At 38.5% G+C, this 19,031-nt stretch overlaps 3 protein-coding genes across 5 annotated transcripts; 2 read left to right on the top strand and 1 right to left on the bottom strand.

The window, feature by feature from the left end:
- Positions 1-140: 140 nt before the first annotated feature.
- On the bottom strand, positions 141-8,847 carry bicral (BICRA like chromatin remodeling complex associated protein). 3 transcript variants are annotated; one of them, XR_009206313.1, is made up of 12 exons: positions 8,535-8,847; positions 6,116-6,161; positions 5,784-5,832; positions 5,510-5,575; positions 4,022-5,419; positions 3,860-3,920; positions 3,690-3,774; positions 3,448-3,593; positions 3,265-3,359; positions 3,055-3,157; positions 761-2,964; positions 141-636 (listed from the first exon to the last, which is right to left on the bottom strand). XR_009206313.1 is itself a non-coding variant. In XM_058405868.1 (11 exons), exons 2-11 carry the CDS (start codon positions 6,154-6,156, stop codon positions 2,489-2,491), a joined length of 2,520 nt encoding a protein of 839 aa, XP_058261851.1. In that variant the 5' UTR covers positions 6,157-6,161; positions 8,271-8,847; the 3' UTR covers positions 141-2,488. The 3 variants fall into 3 exon arrangements, 2 of the variants coding, with proteins under 2 accessions (XP_058261851.1, XP_058261850.1); XM_058405868.1 differs by having other exon boundaries at positions 141-2,964; positions 8,271-8,847; XM_058405867.1 differs by having other exon boundaries at positions 141-2,964.
- Positions 8,848-12,346: 3,499 nt separating this feature from the next.
- Positions 12,347-13,563, top strand: tbcc (tubulin folding cofactor C). Its single transcript, XM_058407328.1, has one exon. The coding sequence runs from the start codon at positions 12,398-12,400 to the stop codon at positions 13,424-13,426; it is 1,029 nt and encodes a 342-aa protein (XP_058263311.1). The 5' UTR covers positions 12,347-12,397; the 3' UTR covers positions 13,427-13,563.
- A 141-nt stretch (positions 13,564-13,704) lies between these two features.
- prph2a (peripherin 2a (retinal degeneration, slow)) lies at positions 13,705-18,538 on the top strand. The gene is made up of 3 exons (XM_058407327.1): positions 13,705-15,750; positions 16,404-16,650; positions 16,873-18,538. Exons 1-3 carry the CDS (start codon positions 15,170-15,172, stop codon positions 17,080-17,082), a joined length of 1,038 nt encoding a protein of 345 aa, XP_058263310.1. The 5' UTR covers positions 13,705-15,169; the 3' UTR covers positions 17,083-18,538.
- The last annotated feature ends 493 nt before the right edge of the window (positions 18,539-19,031 follow it).

Here is a 19,031-nt window from a genome sequence, read left to right as displayed (position 1 = left end):
GCCCCCCCATGTCATCTCAGCAGACACATTTTCCATTTCATTAACAAGCACTAAATGTCAGACTATGTAAATGATAGATACTGAAGCTAAACTATACAGTTTTGGGTAACAAAAGAATCATGTACCACATGAGGTAACCGTTGTATTCAAAGTGAATTTAATATTGATTGATCTTTGCTGTTGTAGTGAGCACAAATTAAACAATAATTCAATATCTGACCATATATTTTGATTTCACATAAACAAGGTATACCCAACATAAAAAATAACTTCCTTTTTTGTTCCGTTTTCCATACTTTTCTTACAAAAATTATAAATATTTTTGCTGTACTCTCATTTTTAATACAAAACAAAAATGTTGCAAATAAACTTTTTGTATGAAAATGAAATGTTACAACCATGGTGATAACTTTCAACATGAAGGTGTTGGGATTAACTGAAGGCCACACACGTACCGTAAAACAAAGAATCTTCAAACTGTTTTCACGTACACTCTCCTAAGGCAAAGAAACCCCCCTCAAACAAAAAAAAAAAGGTCTTCAGGCTGAACCTCCTTCACCCACACAAGCTCGGATCACAGACATCACAATCACGTCACATTACAACTTCTTTTGTTCGTCATATTTGGTTGAACCGCTGGGAAAGATATACAGTATAGTGTTGTTGATTAAGGAAATCATATTTTAGGCACAAGCAACCTTTCAATACCAACATGCAGACACAAAAATGTACATACACATAAATGAATCAAGCCATTCACCTGCTGTTTATGCTGTGTTGGTCTCACTCCTGTTGTCGGAGTAAACGAGTTATTACCTTGTTACATGCAGTCAGAAAAAAAGCCACAGTCAGAAATTTTTTACACTACTACCTGGCAGAAAAAAAATAAATCACCAAGTGCTGCAGGAGGGATCCAGTTTGCCATGTAAAATCCCTAGATAGAGCTCTGAATGCATTATTAAAATGTTTTTCCGAAAGAACCACATTTCTACGATTTAAGCAGTTTGGTCTGTATTTCTAGAAATACTACAAAAAAATCTCTCTAAAATATTTTTTGGCTCACAGCAGTTTTATAGTGTAGAAATGGACGTTCTTCAGATGATTAAAGATCATCCTAGTCCCTTAAACTAATACCAAAGTATATAAAGTAGCTTTAAAATTTGTGATTGTGGCTTTAAAATATGTTATCATGATAAAAAATTTACTTGGTGTGGACACATGGGTGACTTGTCAAATAACCCAATGAGTAGGCAAAGCATTGAGTCTCTCACATTATATGAAGATGTTGGTACTTCAAAAATCACTTAGCAAACAGTGACTAGAGACAAACTGCAGAAAAACACGGAAGTCTAAAAGACGGTGTTTGTGTGTGCAAATGTTAGTTGCTACAACCAAAAAAAAAAAAATGAAAACCAGAGAGAGAACATAACCTGACCAGCAGGGAACACCAGCCACGAGGGGAAATGAAAATGTTTAGGACAGTATCTCTCTGGGCTCATGGAAATGCAACCTAGTTACACACGAGCAGGTTTTCTATCCAGGGCTAGAAGCAGCATAAAGGGGGAAAAAAAAATCATTTAAAAAAAATGAATAAAGCATAAAGAATGTAACATTGTACCCTCAATCTGAGGACTTAGTTTCCCCTGCAGAAAAAAAACCACTCAAAAGTGAGCTTGTCTCTGTGGACAGGAGGTCACATACCTGTAAGGTACAAAACTAAATGCTAAATAAAAGAAAAATGAGCAGTGTCATTGCTCTTACAACAGTATTCAATTCCTCGCCTGGACTGCATAGTTTAGGATTTCAACCAGTTCAGTCATTCAGCTAATTTTCTAGCTCTTCTATACGTGAATCAGAAATTTCAAAGAAGAATGGAAACACAGATGTGCAGTGCAAGGAGGCTGTGGGACCGTCACTGATTACTACCACTTTAAAACCAGAGTGTCTATATTAAGATGCCTTATTTGGTCAGACACTACTGCAATAATCTTAAAGGATAAAGGACCGCTATAAGTCATAAGCATTAAGTCTTATGAAGGGCAGCTAGTTCAGACACACAAGACCCACCTACACCTAAACTAAAAAAGTGACACAGAAAACCTCCACATATAGTGTAACTTAGTACGAGAGTATTCTTGATCTGATCAAAGTTTTCTAAGAGTAGGTATGTTCCAGAGCTACAGACAGTAACACACACACACACACACGCGCATGTCATACATACACATGAATAATTGTGTAACTAGCATTTTTCAAACATCAGAGCTTACTGCTTTGTGTGGGTGCACTTCCAAAAGAGCTCTCATGTAAACGTTTCCAGAACAGTAGGCACAGTCATTTTCCTTCTCTACACTGCTTACCATGTACTAAAGGGATGCTGTGTGCACAAACAATTGTTTTGCTGAAGTGCATCCTTCAGTCTCACATGATGCAGGATTCAACTCACGATTGTGACAGTATCTAACAAGAAAACAAACCAAAAAAAATGCTAACAGTCTAATATACTATTCACTGCAGCTTCAAGCACAGAATCAGTGTCAGATAGTTGGACGTGACCATGCTCAAATGATTGGAGCTGTTCAGAGGGATAGAAATGGCCAGAACTGTGCTGAGAATGGCTAGGAGATGTGGAGTAGTGGGCAGGGTGAAAGTGTTGGTGGTGCTGGCTGCTGCTGCTGCTACTGATGATGTTGGATTTCTGGTTCTTCATGTCTAGGTTGCTCTTACTGAAAGTCTCTTCATGACCACCGCCACCTGGATCCTCAAAAGCTGAATAGGCTTCTGTCCTATAAGCAGGCTTTATATGGCATTCTGTCCTCTCTCTGTATTCTTGTATGTGCGATGTGTCTTGGCTAGGGGAAGTCTCCATGAAACTGGGGATCTCCTCATGACCATCCAAATCCATGGCCCCTGAGTTTGAAGACAACTTCTTAGGTCCACAGCAGAATTCCTCTAGAAACCCATCTGCAACACAGAGGACAGAACAATATGATACAGTCACCATAAACGTCTTAATATTTAATGTATATTTAAAGAGTTAGTGCATGTTTTTACCTGGGTCTACAAGTACCATTCGTTTGTCTTGAGTCAAGTTGTTCCGTTCCTCTTGGTTGAATGTCCTGTCAATCATCACTATTTCTGATGATGGGCTGGACCGCTAGGAGAGTAAAATCCAGAATTGAGACATGTTGTGCTTCTCCATAGGCACAAGTACAAATTCCTTAAAATACCACTGACGATTTTTTTAAGCTCAGCTAAACCTACCTCAGCCTCCACCATAAGCAAACGCCTGTATTTGTTCACCATGGACTGTGTTCTCATTAACACTTCTGTGGCAACTGCCTCAAATTCTTCATCCACTGCAAAGACAAACAGCACAAAAATCTTGCATTATAAATCTCCCACAGACACACATTGAGTGTGAAATAAAAGTGTAGAAAAACATACCTTTGGCAAAATCCTCCTCACAGGGTGGCTCTCCTTGGAAAACATGATAGGGCAGCAATCTGTCCATGACATCATTTAGTGAAGTGAAGGGTGTAAGTTCTGGAGACATGACCCTGGTATGATTCCTCCTTAACTGCTCAAGAACCCTGCAAAATGTGAAGATTAAATAAAGATGATTTTGGATATCAATATATAAAACACAGATAGTAAAATGGCAAATGAATAGCTATTGGATCACTCACATTCCTCCTCTGCTGAGCTGCTGATTTTCAGGTCTCTTGGAAGAAGTGGAGAGAAGGAATTCCTGGTTGGCAGGAGTTTTCACACCTGAGAAATGAAACATTTTCACAATGTTTATACTTGACAATTAGCAGAAAGAGGGAAAAAATGAATATGTAATACACAGTCTTACCTTTAGTACCAAGAAGATTAACCAGCTGTGTCTGAGCTTTTTGTTTTGGTAATGTGGAGTCCTTTTAAATCAGAAAAAATGTTTTGTTCAGAATTGCTTATAATAAATTTGATAAAGAACAAGAAAAAGTTAGTGGCATGAAATTGCTAACAAATGTCTTACCTGGTTGACAGGTATCTGCTGCTTTTCAAACTGTGTCTCTTGGACTGCAGTGTGTGAAGAGTTTGTGTTGTTTTGTGCCACAGGCACCAGAAGACGCTGTCCCGGGCTAACTGATATCTGTAGATGAGTCTGGAGAGTCTGGCCTGTGGAATTTACCATGGTAAGACGGTTTGGTGTCTGCAAAGCCTGTACAGCAGTTGGAGTGGGTGATGGGTTGGCAGTCCAGACTTTGGCAGTGACACCAGGCCTCTGAGCAACCTGCATTACTCCTGTAGGAGAGGCTTGCCCTATCTGACCTGCACCAACCACACCTTGATTCACAATCATCTGCCCACCAGTTGCAAAGTTTTGCCCAGCAATAATCTGCACTGCTGTATTCTGATTAGTCAGAATAGAGTATGTAGTAGTGCTAGTTAAGGATGGGTCACCCACTTGAGCATTGGTTTGAAGAACCTGGCCATTCACTGCCTGAAGCCCATGGACAGTGCTGCCAGAAGGTAGCAAAAACTGCCCCTGGGGAAGACTGGCCTGGACCTGTGGTTGTCCTTGCTGTCCAAAGGGAGAATGGACTACTATGCTGGTGCCCTGACTTACAACCTTTACTTGCTGGGTAGTCTGTGGAGATCCATTGGCTGTGTATGCAATAGTATTGGCTGGGTTTGCAATAGCAGCAGTGTTGGGTTGGATCCCTAGATTGCTTATATTGTACACAGTTTGTCCACCTGTCTGGAGGGCCTTAGGTTGAATAGGTCTGACCAAAGACTGTGGTACAGGGCCTCTCTGAATGATAATATTTTGCAGCTGTATTGGCCCTTTATTAAAGGGAACAGATACCTGTCCGGGTGCAGAAGGAACAAAAGCTGTACCCTGACCAGCACTGCCCATCACTGCATTTCCACCAGGCCTCAAAAGTATTTGAGGGCGCTCCAGGCTCTTGATAGTCATCATGGAGGGAGTACTTCCATTAAGAGAGCTCACTAACTGAATGTGTCCTGCTGGTCCATTTGGCAAAGGCAGCTGGGGAACTTGCTGAATAAAAGCCTGAGGTTGTGCCCCAGCTAGGGGCATTGGAGCCACTAGTCCAGTTCCTGAAACACCTCCAAGTCCTCCAGAGACCAGCTGCTGGGGAAAGTTTGCAGCAGGACACAGAGCTGGTTGAGAGTCCAACAACGCCTCTTCGGCCAATGTCTGCTCCGTGATATCTGCCTCCAATAAAGATTTCTGGAGAATATCAAAAGGTTGGTCCTCACTACCAAGATCAACCCGGTCACTAGGGGAGACACCATGCTCAAGCTCATTTTCAATAAACTGAAGACTGCTGGAGAGTCCAGATTCACCAGCTTCACCAAATTCTTCCAGATGATTGTGAGCATCTTTAAGTCCTTCATCGGAGCCACCCTAAGCAGGAGAAAATAAATATCATGGAATATCAACATCATTTACACTGAACTAACGGATTATGTAAATTCCAATAGAAAACATTCTTACGGTGTCGTTCGAGAAAAATGAGGTTGCAGATTCATAGGCTGCATTTGTCAGGTCATCCTCTTCTATCTGTCCAAAGGTCACAAAATGAATGTCAACATAATACAGGGAATCCACCACAACTCAACTCAAGTCCTAAATGGTTTTATTAGCTAATAAATCAGGGGGAAAAAAGTGTGTTAGATCAAGGAAAATGCTAAATTAGGATGTTGTGGAGCACTCCAAAAATGAAATGTAATACAATAAACAACCCACTGAAAAATATTGACAAGCTTACCGATTTGCTATTGGACCCATGAAGATAGTCATTTAAAGCTTGTACATCTCTGTGTAGAAAAGAAAATGTATAACATATGTGGCTTGAGGATACAGTCACAGCAAAAAACTGTTTCTAATAATCATATATAATTAAATCTGACATGCATTATGTAACCTTTCTGTGCAATAGAAACAAAATCGCATTAATTTATTCATAACTTGTTATCATTAACTGTTGCATCAATTCAAAGTTTTCCATGTTACAGTTTATGAAACCATTTTTGGTCCAGATCCATCAGTTTATTATACAGGGAAATAATAAAATCGGTAACATTCAATAATTCTGCTCACCCAATAAAATCCAGAAGACGGCGGTCGTCTTCATCATCCATGACACCTAAAGTTAACAAAAAAAAACAGAACACACACACGATGACATACAGGGATATCTGGCCATCTTTTTATTTATAGTGAGGAAAGATAACCTCTTCACAGGGTATTTTTCAATTGGTGCAACACCATAAAATGAAATTCAAGCTATTTCTTTAACAATATGACAAAATGACCATCATCGTCATTATATCCAAATATCTTTTCATTGTACTATAATTTACATTTAACAGGGGAATATAGGGTTAAACACAATGAGGACAAAGAAATCATGGGGATCAATCACAATGTTTTAAGACTGAAATAAATAAAATATGAGAGGTACACTGAAGTGTGATGAGTTCCTGCTATATGTATTCAATTCAGCCATAATAAGCACAACCTTTACTGTATAATAAATTGTCAAAAAAAAAAAAAAAAAAAGACTGGTCAAGGGGATTTTGATGTTAATGTAGCTGGTTAAGGTTTAAGGTTTAACCAGGTTAAAGGTTTGCTACTGAAGTGTTTGTGTGAGGGGACTTTGAGGGTTTTTGTCCTCGATAACACAAAGCAGCTCCTCGGGCTGAGTGTAAAATGGCGGCTGCTACCTGAAACTGCGTCACTCAGCTGAAACCACAGACAAAATGTACGGACACCACCATTAAACCGCTCGCAAAACAACCACGGTTGGGATTAATAGGAGAAACCGTATTGGCATACGACAGTGTGGATGAAATATATAAATAAATAAATATATATATATATATAATAATGGTAATAATAATAAAAGTGAAATGATTATAAAGGACGGGGACAACAGCACAGGCGTGTGGAGGGGGGATGGGCAGGACATGGTGGTTATTTAACGACTTTTAACGTTCATTCAGGAAGATACCCTGTTTTTTTTTTAAAATAAATAAAATAAAATAAATAAATAAAATGATAATCTGTCGCCGACACATGCTCACCAAATAAAAAAAGAAAGACTGTTTGAAGCACAGAGACGCGTTTTCTATTTCTCTGCCAATGTACAACTGTATATCACTCATTTGAAAGGCTGGTGTTGATACATTAATGGTCGTCGTCCATTAATGAATAAAAAAAAACCCAATAAAATAGTTGGTTTGTTCACTTTCTTTAGGGTTTTCTGGACCACTTAAGCTCGTAGTATAACCCGAGCATGTGTGTATCCGACCAGCTTGGCCACTTTGTGTTTTGTGTGTAATGGCTGCTTCAAGTCAGAGTGTTGCACTAAAATAACACTCAGACAATGTGAATGTAGCACGAGGCTCGTGTATATATGTATATATATAGTCAGGCATTTATGTATCTATAGCAAATGATAAATATAAACAGCACATGTTTGGTTAATACATTTCTAGACAAACAAGGGAGGAGAAATTTCTTTTCCTTCCTCTCTTTGAAGAAAAAAAAACATAGCCAGCTAGCAAAGCGTTAGCTCTTCGATTGTTGCAGTCAGGGGGGCGGAAAGGAGACGCAGCAAAAAGCATCAACCCTCAATATACATCCTAATTTAAACTCTGGCAGAGAGGGGGACTGTTCACTCTCTATCTACACTCCGATCGGATCTCCTACTGCAAGCTCTGTCGTTTTATTTATTTGATTTTTTTTTTTAGCTTAGCCATTAGGCTCGGAATAGTCTCGACTGCACACAAAGGCAGCTCAGAGAAAAGGGAATACGACCAAAAAGAGCCTCTGGGTTTATCCAGGAATAGAGCAGAGGACAGTGGGGAGCTCGGTGATCCTGTAGCCCTGCGCTTTATTCCTGCTCAGGTGGACTCGGAGAGGAAACACACGGCCACCATTGGATTAGCGACCGTTCACAGGTTTGGTTTGATAGGCATCGTTTCGGATGCCTGTCTAACAAACACGATCTATTTGTCGTTTGCGAGAAGAAAACGGATCAACCCAATAAGTCTTAAGATATATATATGTTTTTATAACTAATGGCCTGCTCAGGAGTGAACGCTAGCCTGCTAAGTCAGGTTTCCACTCCTGTCCAGAAACGGATCCAATTCGGCGACAAAACATAACGAAGTAAGCCGTGTCGAACAATAAATATTTATTTCCATTTGCATAACATAAAGACGACTTTGAAAAAGAGGCAAACCCTTACTCCTGTCTCACTCCTCTTGAAACCCAATATCTCCATTTGGCAACTTTTAATTTGCTCCCCCTCCTCTCCACCTCCTCCTCCTTCTTCTTCTTCTCCCTCTCCCACTCATATATTTTCCCCTCACTGTCCTTGCTCTGTCTCAGATAGATTTTTCTCTCCGCGCACACTCTTCCCTCCCAGAAGGAAGGGGTGGAAGGAGGCCGTGTGTGTTTTTTCCTTGAAATTTTTATCACAAAATTATAATACACTCAAAGGGAAACTCACCGTCATGAAAAAGCAGTGCCGTGTCACCGGGGTTTCCTCGCCATCTCTGCACGGGCCGCTGAGGCAGCGTTGCTCCAGCAGAAGGCGCATCTGCAGCCCTGAGGGAAACACCACCACCAACTGTAGCCCCAAAACACCACACTCGCTCACAAACACTGTGCCACACTTCACTCTAAACTCAACACTTCACGTAAACACACACAGGCTAACGTGACTGACCTTTTAGGTCACTGTGACGTTCTACAATCAGTTTTACTTTAACGTTTATCCTCATTTGGCTCATTAGTTGATTCTCAGCGATAGGGGGCGGAGTTTTGACTAGAGCCACACCCAAAATAACCAATCATTAAGTGCTATTGTAATTATTACATTGCCTCCTTATACCCCAGATTAATGGTGCTTGGAAACTGGCAAAAATGTACTATGCTGAATTTATAAACAGTTTCAATGAAGGCTATTTATATTTTTAATTATATATTTATGGATTTTGTTTCTTGTTTCATTTGTAATATTCAATTTGTAAAAATCATTACTAAAGATATGTAGGCAATAATGTCCACATTGATATATTTTTTTCCAAATGTGTTGATGTAATGTTTTATTGTTAATAATAATAATAAATAAATAAATAAAAACAATTTATTACATTTAAATCCAGGTTTCATGGCCACAATGCCATGCATTCATGCATACATATATATATATATATATATATATATATATATATATATATATATATATATATATATATATATATATATATAATTTACACTGTAAAGTCTTACATGATTACAGTGTTGTATAATTCTTTCACAGACCTTTAATAAAAGGAACAATGTCAATAAGTGTGTGACTTGTTTTATTGTTACAACAAAAAATCTATTGTTACAAAAAAAAACTATTTTTCTCTGTGCAGTTCAAAGACGTATTGAGGTCTGGGTAAAGGAAGAAGAGCATTTGTAGACATTCATCTCCTTTTACTCTTAGATCATAACAATACAAAGAAAATTTATGAAAATCATAACCCACATGTAAGGATGGGACTTTATTGACATAAACTAATGTTTGGATTCCAAGACAGACAAAATTACATATGGGTAAGTTACCCTCACTAACTATTTAATAGGGACACTGTAAATTTATGCAGTTATTTACAAGTCTGGGGGTAGAAAATGTGTGTGTATTATATATATAATTTTTTTGTTCAAAATGGTTGTAAATATCTGCATGAATGTACATTGTTCCTCTTATTTATATATATATATATATAGAGAGAGAGAGAGAGAGAGTATACCCCTCTAATTTCAGCAAACATTTTAGTATATCTTCTCAAAATCTTGGATATATTTTAGAGTAGTCAATGTGCAGCTTGTATAGAAGTATAGATTTACTGTCCTCTAACAATTACTCAACATACAGACATTATTGTCAAAATAGCTGGCAACAAATGTGAGTACAGCCTAAGTGATAACAGCTGTACATTGTTTAACCAAGCAAAGTCACATGTCTTATTCATCATGTTCATGTTTTTGTCAGGTGGATGTTTTTGATAGGACCATACACATTTGTGTATCTTATATTAGAGCATTTAAAATTTGGTGCTTTGAGTACAATTCACTCATACTGACCACTGGATGATCAACATGGCACCTCATGGCAAAGAACTCTCAGAGGATTTGAGAATTAGAATTGTTACTCTCCACAAAGACGGGTTAGGCTACAAGAAGATCAGTAACACCCTGAAACTGAGTTACAGTACAGTGGCCAGGGTCATACAGAGGTTTTCCAAGACAGGTTCCACTCAGAACAATCGTTCAATCAAAGAAGTCGAGTCCTCATGCTGTGCGTCAGGTGCAGAAGCTGGCTTTAAAAAACACACACGAGTGCTGCCAGCATTGCTTTAGAGGTTACAGAAGCGGGAGGTCAGCTTGTCAGTGCTCAGACCATACGCCGCACACTGCAACAAGTTGGTTTGCATGGCCGTCATCCCAGAAGGAAGCCTCTTCTGAAGTTGGCTCACAAGAAAGCCCGCAAACAGTTTTCTGAAGACAACCTGTCCAAGAGCATGAATTACTGGAACCATGTCCTGTGGTCTGATGAGACAAAATAAACTTGTTTGGGTGAGATGGTGTCCAGCATGTGTGGCAACACCCTGGTGAGGAGTACCAAGAAAATTGTCTCTTGCTGTAGTTAAGCATGGTGGTGGTAGCATCATGGTCTGGGGCTGCATGAGTGCTGCTGGTACTGGGGAGCTGCAGTTCATTGAGGGAAACATGGATTCCAGCATGTACTGACATTCTGAAGCTAGATAACAAAGGTGCTCACACAAATTATTGACACTTTGTTCAGAGATTTGACATGTTCACTTAGGGTGTACTCATTTTCGTTGCCAGTTATTTAGACAATAAAGTCTGCATGTTGAGTTATTGTTAGAGGACAGTAAATCTGTACTGCTATACAAGCTGCACACTGACTACTCTAAAGTATATCCAATTTTCATTTCTATAGTATTGTCCCTTGAGAACATATAATAAAGTGGTTGCTGAAATGTGAGGGGTGTACTCAGTTTTGTGAAATACTGTAAATATATATGGAGGAAGACACCATCAGCCAATCCATCTTGTAGGAGATGCTCTAGGAAGCATGGGGTGAAATCTCATCAGATTTTCTTGAAAAATTTCCATCAAATTCATTATTTCTAACTCTGACATGTCAGCATGTCCTGTTCTTTTACTATATTTTCTATTCAGACTAATTTCGTGTGTGTTTCCTTGGAAAACAATACAATTTTTGAGTGATCCAAAACTTTTGAGTGGTAGTGTATATATACACTACTAGTCAAAAGTTTGGACACACCTTTTAATTCAATGTTTTTTGTTTAGGGATTTATTTTCTACATTCTAGAACAATACTGGAGATTTCAAAACTATGAAATAACACACATGGACTGAAGTAATCCATATGTAATGACAACAAAAAACAGTCAGTTGTTATTTTAAGACACGAAGGTCAGGTGTTCCGGAATAGTTCTTGCAAGAACAGTATTGTCAAGTGCATTTGCAAAACCCATCAAGCACCATGATGAAACTGGCTCACATGAAGACCATCCCAGTAAAGCAAGACCAAAACTGACCTCTGCTGCAGAGGGGAAGTTCATTTAGAGTTACCAGCCTCAGAAATCACCAACTAACAGCACCTCAGATTAGAGCTATTATGAAGGCTTTACAGAGCATCAGTAGCAGACATATCTCAATATCAACTGTTCAAAGGACATTATTGTGTATTTCAATGTTTTACAATGTAGAAAGAAATAAACATCAGGAAAGACCATGGAATTAGAAGGTGTGTCCAAACTTTTGACTGGTAGTGTACACACACATAAATATATATTGTGTTTGCCTCAGATTTCTCTTCTTGGCTGACATGACTGAAACTTTAATTATATATTAAATGAGTCAGTATTAAATGAGTTACTATATCTCACCATTTTCCTCTGGTATCTCTTATCAGCAGGGCGTTTCCACTTACAGAACTGTCACTGACTCAGTGTTTTCTTTTTCATTCTGTGTAGAGTCACTTTATTTAATATTGTTAAATATTGTGAAAATCCTGACAGGATTTTATCGCGTACCAAAGACTTTTTTTTTTTATAACAAGTTTTATAACAGAATCTAGTTGACTCATGGTCCCTTGGTATCCCTTTTTTCTGTCAGTGTATATGCCGTTAGACTGAATCCACCAATCAAAACATAGCTAAGAGGCGCGTTAGGATCTTTTCGTCCAATCACCGTTCAGCTTTTTAAGAACACGCGTGATCCTGGCAGTTTACTTCCTGGTTGAACAGGAGAATTATTTCGATCATCATGGATGGAGTTCCAACCAAAGTGTGTCCAAGTGACGCTGTAAAAATCCCAGAAAGGGTTTTACGCCGGGATCAGGAGAGACTGGAAGAATTAGAGCGCCGCAAAAATGCCAAAGAGAGCCAGACAGTTTCGGAGGAAAAAATCGGTTACTTTAGAGCTGCGTTTAGTGCGGAGAAGGCTAATATTGAGGACTTGCTATCAAGCTGCACGCAGACTGACCACCAGAAAGCCATCAAGGTTTTAGAGGAGGCGACCAACAAGATTCAACACCTCCAGAAATTCCTGAACGACAGCACGGTATTTCTCACACAGTACGAACTGAGACAGGCTCAAGAATCCCTGCAGAAACTGCAAGGCTCCATAGCTGAGAAAAGAGCAGAGGTGATGCCCAAAAAGAAGTTCGCTTTCCGGTCCCGTACCGCCGGGACGAGCCTGCAGCCTGCAGTCACTCCCTCCAGCACTGAAGGACAACTACAGACAGATCCCGGGAATTCTGTGGTGGACTCTGTGGTGGAACAGTGTGGCTTCTCAAATGTCCAAAATGAAATTTTAATCAAACACTCAGAAGAGATCCAGCAACGGGACGTCCTGTTGTCTCACCTGACCAACTGCAAGGTGAGACTTTACGGCTCCCCGAGTACCCTGCATATTAAAAATGTCAGAGGTTGCCAGATACTCTGTGGGCCTGTGTCCAGTTCAGTGTTCGTGGATGAGTGTAAAGACTCCACTCTGGTACTGGCCTGTCAGCAGCTGCGCACCCACAACACCACATCGACCCAAATATACCTCCATGTCACTAGCCGAGCAATAATAGAGGACTGTCATGGTGTCTCTTTTGCTCCTTTTAACTGGACTTATCATAAACTGGATGATGATTTTCGAGTCTCTGGATTGGATCCCAAAAGAAACAATTGGTCTCAAGTGGATGATTTCAACTGGCTTGCTGCTGGAACGCCTTCGCCTAACTGGGCTGTAATTCCAGAGTCTGAGAGGACATCTAGCTGGGATACTGCAGAGCCGAAAGCATGATCTGGCATATTTATTTGAACTTTTTGATTAATGATATGGCCAAATTCTGATTGTCATTCCCATACTAACAGATTGCTTTACTTAATGAGATGTCTTAAAATCCCCTTTTAAAAATAAACATGGCCATGTCAAATGCATTATGTCTTAATTCATTATTCACATTTCTAGTATTAAGCTTTTTTCACACATAATCACCAATCACTGTACTTATAATTGGCAAGCACGCGTTCCTACTCCTGCTTGTCAGTTTATATTTAAATTAAACATTCTGGAGGGAGATCATTTGTAAATAAAATGTTGTATATGAATGTTTTATAATGTCATTCAGTTGATACTGTACATTAATGGTAGAAATCGGTGTAGTACAATGTCACAAGGATTTCCCTCATACACAGACATGTGGAATGCGCCTGTTAATTATGAGTTACAAAGGTCATATCATGAAACCATGCAGAAATTCTGTTATGTTATTTTGCAGATTTTGTAGTTTTGAATTCAGTGCTAGAATTTTAGAGGGTAATTTTCAGATTTTTATGAATTAGAATAACCTTTGGGGTCTTTGGATTTCGATCTCCCGACAGTAAAGATGGATGAATAATTCCTCAACCCACCAGGACTAGTTTAATTCAGGTTTTGCTTTTTGCCTGTTGAGGCAGATGCTGAGTGTTCTTTTTTTTTACCAGCAGGACAGCATACCGCTGCATCATTAATTATTATTATTATTATTATTTATTTCATGAACAAATGTCCTATGACAAAGCATCAGTCAAAATCATTTAATCCAAATTCTAAACTCAGCCTAACTGAATATAATGCAGATAACTCCAGATAGAATCGAATCATGCATAAACATGAGAAACCAAACAACTGATTGCTTTGTTGTAAAAGGGGTTTTGACAGGCATGTAGAAATCTGAGAATGGCTGGCACAAGTGCCATTTGCAATCCACTGATATAGTGTCACATATAATGTATATTCCAATCTTTAACATAACACATTATTTTGTAAAAAACAAAAACAGTAATACATAAAGCACTTGTGTATAGTGTAATGCATCTTGATATAATGTGTAAAATGTTTTTGGAACATCAGGATGAACTGTCTAGTCATTGTGAATAAGTAAATAAATAAATTAAAATAAAATAGAAGCAAGTGAATGTGTCATGACAGCTGCTTTACTTCAAAATCCATCCCTGTAAACAACCCTGTACAATGGTGTTGTTACTGAACTGAACATGAAGATCTCAGGACATAAATAGTGTGGTCTTAAGTCCTCTTTGGTTCCGGTCCTCTGGTGACTTTTGAATGTTGCTTGTGAGACCACATGATGAATCACACCAATCAGATTCTACAACAGCAGCTTACTGATGGGCTGATCTGCTGGCAGAAGATTTCTGTAAATAGGATAACGCTTATTAGTCCTTTAGCATGACGTCACAACTTTGGGTTTAATCGTTTATTGGTCATTCAGTTCCATAGGCTGGAGAATGTACAACTGTATTTACTGTTGAATCTATCTGTAGTGTGAAAAGGAAAATACTTAAGATCAGCATTATGCAGGCTGAAATCTGACATGGAAACAACTGGAGTGGATTACAAATTGCTGTTTGAAGATTTACATTTAAGACAGACCAAACTTGGTTGGGAGAGTAATTTTGGATCTGAAACTGTTGGTGGAGGTCATCGTAGAGGTGAATAAAAAAAGTATACATTTTCTATCTTCATAGATACTAGCACCAAAAGATGGCTCTTTGGAAAGTGAAGTTTGACTTGAAAAAACGGGTAAAGCTGGCCCAGATGCTGTGGCTCATGTATTGGTTATCTATCATGGCTGGAGTGCTTGTCTTCAGTTTGGGCCTTTTCTTCAAAATTGAGCTGCGGAAGCGAAGTGAGCTAATGGACAACAAGGAAAGCCACTTTGTGCCCAACCTGCTAATTGGTGTGGGACTGTTAACCTGCAGCATCAGTGCCTTTGGCGGCAAGATCTGCTATGACTCACTGGATTCCTCCAAGTTTACAAGGTGGAAGACAATTATAAATCCATTCCTCATCTGCTGTTTGCTCTTCAATGCTATCCTCTTCTTCACTGCACTTTTGTGCTTCACCATGCGCATCCCTCTACAGTTTACCCTGGCAGAAGGCCTGAAGAATGGCATGAAATTTTACAAGGACACAGATGTACCTGGCCGCTGCTACATGAAGAGAACGCTGGACTTAATGCAGATAGAATTTCGTTGTTGTGGAAACAACAACTACAAAGACTGGTTTGAGATCCAGTGGATTAGCAACCGCTACTTGGATTTCAGCTCTAAAGAGGTCAAAGAGTGAGTATTTGTCAACAAGTATTTGAGACTGGCACATGTATAAATAGTATAGAATGATGATACTCTTGCTATGTGTGGAAACTGCATGAAACTCAGGTTTATTAATTATAGTTGACGTGAATTGTTGTGTGTTGGATGAAATATTGGTAAGCCTGCTGTCAAGTTGTAATATTTTAATCGTCTCTAATAATGTACTTGTTTTAAAATTGTTTTCACTGTTCATTTTGCGGTAGTGAATTTGGCGTCAGTTTGTGCAAATGCTGTGCGTGAGCCAGTTCAGACTTAGTTGATAATCTTCTTGAATCACATTTCAACGTCTTTCAGAGCTTAGTGTCCTTTTCAATCACTCCGAGACTAGGCTGACTGGCTGGGAATAGATCAGAGTGTCATAGAGAGACCTTGAGTCTTAATGTTGCTGAGGTTTTAATCGTGATTTGTTATAGAGACATTCGATATTTCATAATCCAAGCAAATCCTTAAAAAATCCATTTAATGTACCGAGGTAATTAATTTACCGAGGTAATTAATGTACTAATGCCCTTTTCACATTTTTTAATCTATTTTTTATTTAAACAATTTAAATTCTACATATTTCTCTGGTTATAGCAGTTCTGTGATATTAATACATCTCATATTGGTTCTCTTGTCTATAGCCGAATCAGCAGCAATGTTGACGGACAATATTTGTTGGACGGAGTCCCTTTCAGCTGCTGCAATCCCAGCTCCCCAAGGCCCTGCATTCACTACCAAATCACCAACAATTCTGCTCACTACAGTTATGACCACCATTCTGAAGAACTGAACATCTGGACACGTGGCTGCAGGGAAGCTCTAGTCGTTTACTATGGAGGACTGATGAACACTATTGGTTTACTGGTGCTTTTGGTTACTATTCTTGAGGTATGGTTTATAAATGAACAATGTTTTAAAATGACAGATCTTAGCTGGTGTTAATGTAGCTCTTGCATTTTCTAAAACACACTATAAATAAAACCATATCAGTCATTAGGTCTTGTACACTATAACACTAATAACGTCCACAATTTTCTTTCATTGATGCTGTCCAGTTTCTTGATTCTACTTGTGATTATTCCTGTGGTGGACTTTTTTACTTTGTGTCAGGTTGCTGTGATGGTGGGACTACAGTATGTGAACACATCTCTGTCAACACTGGTCAACCCAGAAGACCCTGAAAGTGAAAGTGAGGGCTGGATCCTGGAGAAAACATTCAAGGAAACCTTCACAGATATCATGGCCAGAATGAAGGCAATGGGGAAAGGCAATCAGGTGGAAGAGGGGGTGGAAGGTCAGGCAATTTCTACAGTGAGCTGAATACACTAAGCTTATTGAACATTGACTACTCCATTCCTTCCAAAGTAGAGACTGCCTATTTGGCATTATACAGCATGAAGGTCAAGTCAGCTACATTTTATGTGGTTTAATATAATTATAAAATGTGAGTCCAAATCCCAATGGAAATGTCTCTACATGCTGAGAGCTATTTTACCTGAAACCAAATTGTTTTTAAATGTTATGCTTCTTTTTCATGTTAAATATATATTTTCAAGGCATCATTTATTAGCTATAATCCATTACAAACATACCCACTCATCTTAGTTTTTCTTCTGATGGATTGAGGAAGGCATTAGCTGGCTTTAAAATGCAAAACAGATAGCATAACAGTATCAGTTCTAAATGACTTCAAAAACAGTTAAATACAAAGCATTTAATAAAAAAACAAATACTATAACCCAAATAAGTTTCCAATATATACATATATGACTGCTCTCTATCTCCATTTACAATATTAGTATGTAGGATGTTGTCGATTACTATGTCAATAACAAATTACATGCATTATACTTTAACCTTTGTGTCCCTTTTATATAAAGAATGCATGCTGCAAATAATCCATTTCCTGTGCTGATCAGAGTGATGTGTGTAGAAATACACGAGGAAAACATTCTAAGAAAGTAGCTACACACTGCATTTTATTGCCTCTGTGTTCTTTAGTGAGCAATACTGGTTTAACATGCAGAACGAACTTGGCTTATTTGCATAACAGCAACTCATTTGCATAACTCAGGGAGAAACCATCCATACAAATCAAGTAATACTGAAACTACAATGATTATAGAAGTCTCTCTCATATCTTTTTTTTTAATGGCTTTTTAATTAAGAGAGATCTATCTACTGTAGATCCTGATCACGTTTCCGGTTTAGCCAGTGAAACACTTCTGTGGCGCTTACACAGTGAATTAAAATATAGTAATGGTTCAAATAGGTATACTTTTTGGCATGAGGTACTTGCTTTTTGACACATAGATGCAATAAATACTGATTTTATATATAGAATGTATCTTAGAAACTTTACAGAGATAACAAAAGCTATTGACACAAGAAAAGGATTTACAACTGACTTTCCCCAAAACATTGCAAAGTTAAGGGAGAGTGTTCAGTGTAATCATCTTTGTGCTGCATGGCTTTACTTGGCCCTGAGCAAATTATAGGAATGGAAAGGGATTGTCCTGTAAGTGGGGAAATATGAAACAAGTTTAGAAGTAACATGAACGCAGGACGCATTAGAAGTGGCAGCTAAATTTTGACCTGAGACCTCTGAACTTCTCTAGTTCACCTGGTTTGTGTCCCCATGCTTGAAAATATGCTTTTCTGTGAGCAGTCACAAAAGACATAAGACATAAATGTTCTAATTTCATTGTAAATAGTGTAGAGTTCTATGTTTCTTTACTTTTTCAAGTGAATCAATGTAAGCAAGCTTTAATTTAAAAATGAGACAGTGTTTATGTGTATGACATGTTGCTGTAAATAAAAATGTACTGTAGCAAACTGGATTAAAATTGTTATGATTATATTTGTCTGTTTTAAGACAGATAAAGTACATTTTTCTTGGGAACTCTGCAGGAGGTCTGCTTAAAGTCTTTGGATTAGTGTGTGAATTATGCGATTGCTACACTCACACGCTGATCTGTTTGACATGTAGTAATTACGATAGAGACTACTATTATTTTTTAACTCTCTTTTGTTATTTCTCCAGACAGGAGATGAAGTGAAGGTTTTTGGGCAAATCCTTTTTTTAATTTGACAACTACCAGTAATGTATCTCAGCTCGTGATCTGAATGAAAGTTATATACAAAATTATGATGATTTAAAAAGGTCAAAACTGATCACATTTAGCCTCTAATGAATCCCATCATGGTTAACTTGTGCAGCATTCACTTATACTGTATACATGTTTATCACATACAGTACAGTATGTCTG

Source organism: Hemibagrus wyckioides, linkage group LG13 (assembly GCF_019097595.1).
Source record: "Hemibagrus wyckioides isolate EC202008001 linkage group LG13, SWU_Hwy_1.0, whole genome shotgun sequence".
In the NCBI taxonomy this organism is placed as follows: Eukaryota; Metazoa; Chordata; class Actinopteri; order Siluriformes; family Bagridae; genus Hemibagrus; species Hemibagrus wyckioides.
This window is presented reverse-complemented; position numbering and strand designations above follow the sequence as displayed.

What these genes read in the sequence shown, in the direction of transcription:
- tbcc (XM_058407328.1), top strand. Translation starts at nt 12,398, where the DNA reads ATGGATGGAGTTCCAACCAAAGTGTGTCCAAGTGACGCTGTAAAAATC.
- prph2a (XM_058407327.1), top strand. Translation starts at nt 15,170, where the DNA reads ATGGCTCTTTGGAAAGTGAAGTTTGACTTGAAAAAACGGGTAAAGCTG. An exon ending in AGCTCTAAAGAGGTCAAAGA is followed by an intron (nt 15,751 to 16,403) that starts GTGAGTATTTGT and finishes TCTTGTCTATAG; the next exon opens with CCGAATCAGCAGCAATGTTG. An exon ending in TTTTGGTTACTATTCTTGAG is followed by an intron (nt 16,651 to 16,872) that starts GTATGGTTTATA and finishes ACTTTGTGTCAG; the next exon opens with GTTGCTGTGATGGTGGGACT.
- bicral (XM_058405868.1), bottom strand. Translation starts at nt 6,156, where the DNA reads ATGGATGATGAAGACGACCGCCGTCTTCTGGATTTTATTGG. An exon ending in CGTCTTCTGGATTTTATTGG is followed by an intron (nt 5,833 to 6,115) that starts GTGAGCAGAATT and finishes TTTTCTACACAG; the next exon opens with AGATGTACAAGCTTTAAATG. An exon ending in AATGGTACTTGTAGACCCAG is followed by an intron (nt 2,965 to 3,054) that starts GTAAAAACATGC and finishes TCTGTGTTGCAG; the next exon opens with ATGGGTTTCTAGAGGAATTC.